At 33.2% G+C, this 3980-nt stretch overlaps 1 protein-coding gene across 1 annotated transcript; it reads right to left on the reverse strand.

Annotated features, from left to right (window-relative positions):
* Positions 1-627: 627 nt before the first annotated feature.
* LOC109679132 (ubiquitin-conjugating enzyme E2 variant 2) lies at positions 628-1843 on the reverse strand. Its single transcript, XM_020154449.2, is given in 2 exon segments — positions 628-1717; positions 1720-1843. Coding segments are annotated over 2 exon segments (456 nt in total). The 5' UTR covers positions 1799-1843; the 3' UTR covers positions 628-1340.
* Positions 1844-3980: the final 2137 nt, after the last annotated feature.

Genomic DNA, 3980 nt, shown 5'->3' on the forward strand with positions numbered 1-3980 from the left:
AAATGTTTATTAAGGATTTTTTTTCTCTTTTTTGGCAGTACTGGGATTTGAACCCAGGGCTTTGTATTTGCTAGTCCAGAGCTCTACCACCTGAGCCACTCTACCAGCCCTAATTATTTATTAAATTTCATGTTTATTTGTTTAAAGTTCTCAGCTGATTGTGATGAACCAAAATTAAACTAAAAGTACACATAGGATAAAAATTGATATCCACACTTCAAAGTGAAAGGTTGTGCCCCTGAGGTGCCTGGTTACTGGGAATCAAATATGACTGCTACAAAAAGAGAGTGTTTCACTCTGAGAAATCACAGATTAAGGACTGATAAATCTCACTTCAAGATTATGATTTTAAAATTAAAGAGCAGAAAGCTAATTCCTCCTACAGAGAATGAGACAATTTTTCTTATGCACACAGATATGTGTAAAGACAGTATAAAGAAACTTTTGATAATTACCATAATTTGAATGACATTTTGGTGAAATGTACTTACAATTTTTTAAATCCATTGATACCCAATGGATTTGGTATGTTTTATTCCATTTGCTTGAAGAATCACCAAGAGGAATTTTATTAATTCTCTAATTGAGATTAATCTAGGCTACATTTCTTTTTTTTTTTATTGAAGACACATTCCACATTTTATTTACATGTTAAGACTATCTTGAATCTCAAGACCATATATCATCCATACACCTATTTCCTTTTCGTTGACTTAAATGCATGGTTTATTAAACAAAGACCATAAACAAATATTTATCATGTCTGTTACATATAACACACAGGAACATCTTTTAACAGAAATTCATTGATCCCCCAACATCTTTTTATTATAAATACAGGTATCAAAACAATCCTGAACATACTGTCGATACTACTAGTAGTCAGCGCCCACACTGCTTCAAAAATTAACACAATTTGTGACAATATTTATTGTATCTGCTACTTAACCAATTTTATTGCAGCTCTTTCACTAAGCTGTATAAAGCATGCCATGTCTGTTTTTCCTTCTTGAGATTTTATGTTTCAGAAGCACACGTTTCTCACACTTCTTGCCATGCTTTCATCTTGTAAACCTGAATTCTATTTCTAGTACTCCCAGTTCATGTTTAAATGACAGTGCCTTAATAAGAAAGAAAAATTCTGCTGCCTTTTTCCTCCCATTACCCGAAAACATAATGGGTGTACATATATTAAATATATTCTTACAGATGTCCAGGTCATGTTTACCAGCTGGAATTCTCTTACTTAATGTGTGGATATTTTGCATTGTGATATTTAATCAAGACACTAATATGAGTAGAAGGTTGTTGATTTAAGACAAATTTGAGATCTACTAAAATTAATTGTTGTATGTTTGTCCTTCTGGTGGCTGTGGAAGCTTCATATTTTCTTTGGACATCATTAGACGTCTTAGCTCTTGAAGTACAACTTTAATGCTATATGAATTTTGCCATTTTGCTAACACTGGTATGCTCCGTGCGTCCACCATTCCACTGGAATTATTTATTCCATTCATATTAATTTTTGTTACAAATCTAACTGATGGAGGAGCTTCTGGATATTTAGGTCCACATTCTACTTTCAGGCTATATATTCTGTTTTCATAATTTGTCCTTGGTGGCCCAATAATCATGCCTGTCCACCTTGTAAGTGTCGTATCTTCATCATCTTCAAGGCCCCAGCTAACCGTACCATCACCTACTCCTTTTTGTCCTTTTCAAGCTCTTCCAACAAGCGAAAATTACGAGGAACTTTAGCTCCAAGATTGCTTTGGACAGTTTCAGTTAGCATGGCCATTTTTACCTCCACAAAGTATTACAAATAAATATTTCATGTTACAGTGTAATGTGTTATCCTGAATAGTGTCCTGTGGAGACCGCCATCTTCTCCTGCAGCCTGATGCAGCAGCCCCTAGGCTACATTTCTTATTCATTTTTATGAATTTGGTGTTGAGAGCAACATTGGCCACCTGATTTGGGTCTTGAGAAGCATACCTTGAACTGCACAGAACAGCCCAAGGTGCATCTTATTTATTGATACCAGGATTTAATTGGCAAGATACTTCAAAGGAAGGAATTGGGACATCAGAATGAATCTAGGGATGAATATAAGGTACATAAATACTATAGTGCAAGAGGAGCTGATGGTGAAAAGGCCAGGTCTAGTAAAGACAAATGTCTATGAAAAGTCTGATTTCTCTGAGTCATACAGCAAGAGAAGAATAGAACTGGGAAGACTTTGATTGAATAACTGTCTGTGAAAGAATAAAAATAACAACAAACAATGCAAGTCTAACCCAGAAACAAGAAAAGAAGGAAACAGTGGAAATTTACTAAATTGTCATATAGTATAAGGAAAGTTTGACAAGGTTTTCCAAAAGGCTTCAAACCAATTTTTCCCTTCAAGAGACTCCTATGTTCCCCAGGAATGTTCTGCTTTGTATCCTAGCCATGCTCACTCTTTGGTTAGGAGAAGCCTACTAGAAGCAAACTCTCAATGCTATATATGGTCAAAGGTTTCAAACCACAGCAACTGGGCTCCTAGGTTCATTATGGTTGAAGTTGGAAGTCTGTCAGGTACATTCTTAATGGCCTCCTATAAAAGGAGGAGAGGACAAACTAAATGTTTTCAATAAATATTTACCAAATAGTAAGGATTTCATGTAAATAATTATTTTTAATGCATAAAGTAGCCATTTAAGATAACAATATATCACAATTTTCAAGATGACAAATCATAGGAATGGGAAAAGAAAATAATTGGTTCAAAACCATATGCCAGTTAGTTAAATTTCAAGCCTACATTGAACTTCTCAAATTGAGTGGCTGAATGATGAGAAAATAGTTAAAGAGAGACAGAGAGAGACAGAGAGAGAGAGAGAAGATTTCTGAAGATTTGTTTAAAAACTCTAGTTTTATTTTTTCAACTATATTCTATGAAGCTTTCTAGGAATTTTTTTTTCTTTTTGAGAAAAGAGGTTCTATTCTCTCACTCTCACTCTCCAATCTTTAATTTGCATTAAATGTAAAATATTTGTGAGTTTTTAAAACCATGAGACCATCCCTGAAATCTTAAAAGAATTAAAATATTCTTTTAATATAATTGCTGGATGGTGGTTCTGGCAGTTTTCTAAGATTTTCTATTAGGAATAATTTTTAACAATTTAAAAAGTATTTTAAAAACTTAGGAGTTTGAAAACCTCCTAAAGTATTAGTTTACCCAGCAAATCTACATAGAACTTTTATGAAAAGAATGACAATGCAACAAAAATTATGTTCAAAATACTTTTTTAAGCACAGCAATTTGTACTAATTTATAGAATGAATAGACAACTTTTGAACAGATTATAATAAGCAATCATTGGGAATTTTGCATATTCTTCTGCTAAAAGCAATACCTATTTAAAAACAATCTCTTTCCAGACCTTTAACTAGACTCGAATGTTTAACTGAGTTATGAATAATTATAGGTAAGTAAAATTGTATTGCATGTAACCTTTTAGAAATAGTTTAGAATTGTATAAACTAGATAAGAGAATACTTATGTGAGCAATTAAAATGAATTACAAGGCAGTGGAGGAATGACTTACGTTTAGTACAGTCAAAGCCAGGAAGGAAGAAACTGTGTAGAGTACAATGGATGTGTGCTCTCCAACAGTGAATCACTTGCATTTGAATGCTGAATCATAGCCACATGCTCTTGGGCAATGTACTTTAGTCTTCTATGCAGAGTTTAATGAACTGTAAAAGAAAAACAAAAGACTTCTTAAGATTTCTGAGATGATAGGTGAGTATTTAGAAAGATATCTAGAACATAGAGTCAATCAATGCATATTATTCTTAGAACTATTTTTGTGTATTTTAGGAAGCAATGCAGTTTTAACAAAAAAGGAAAAAGAACTCATGTTGAATTTTAAATAGCAATAGGATCAGCTAGTCAAATATTTTTGAAAGGCTACAAAAGCAATGCTTTGCTACAA

This window comes from Castor canadensis, chromosome 9, assembly GCF_047511655.1.
Source record: "Castor canadensis chromosome 9, mCasCan1.hap1v2, whole genome shotgun sequence".
Classification (NCBI taxonomy): Eukaryota; Metazoa; Chordata; class Mammalia; order Rodentia; family Castoridae; genus Castor; species Castor canadensis.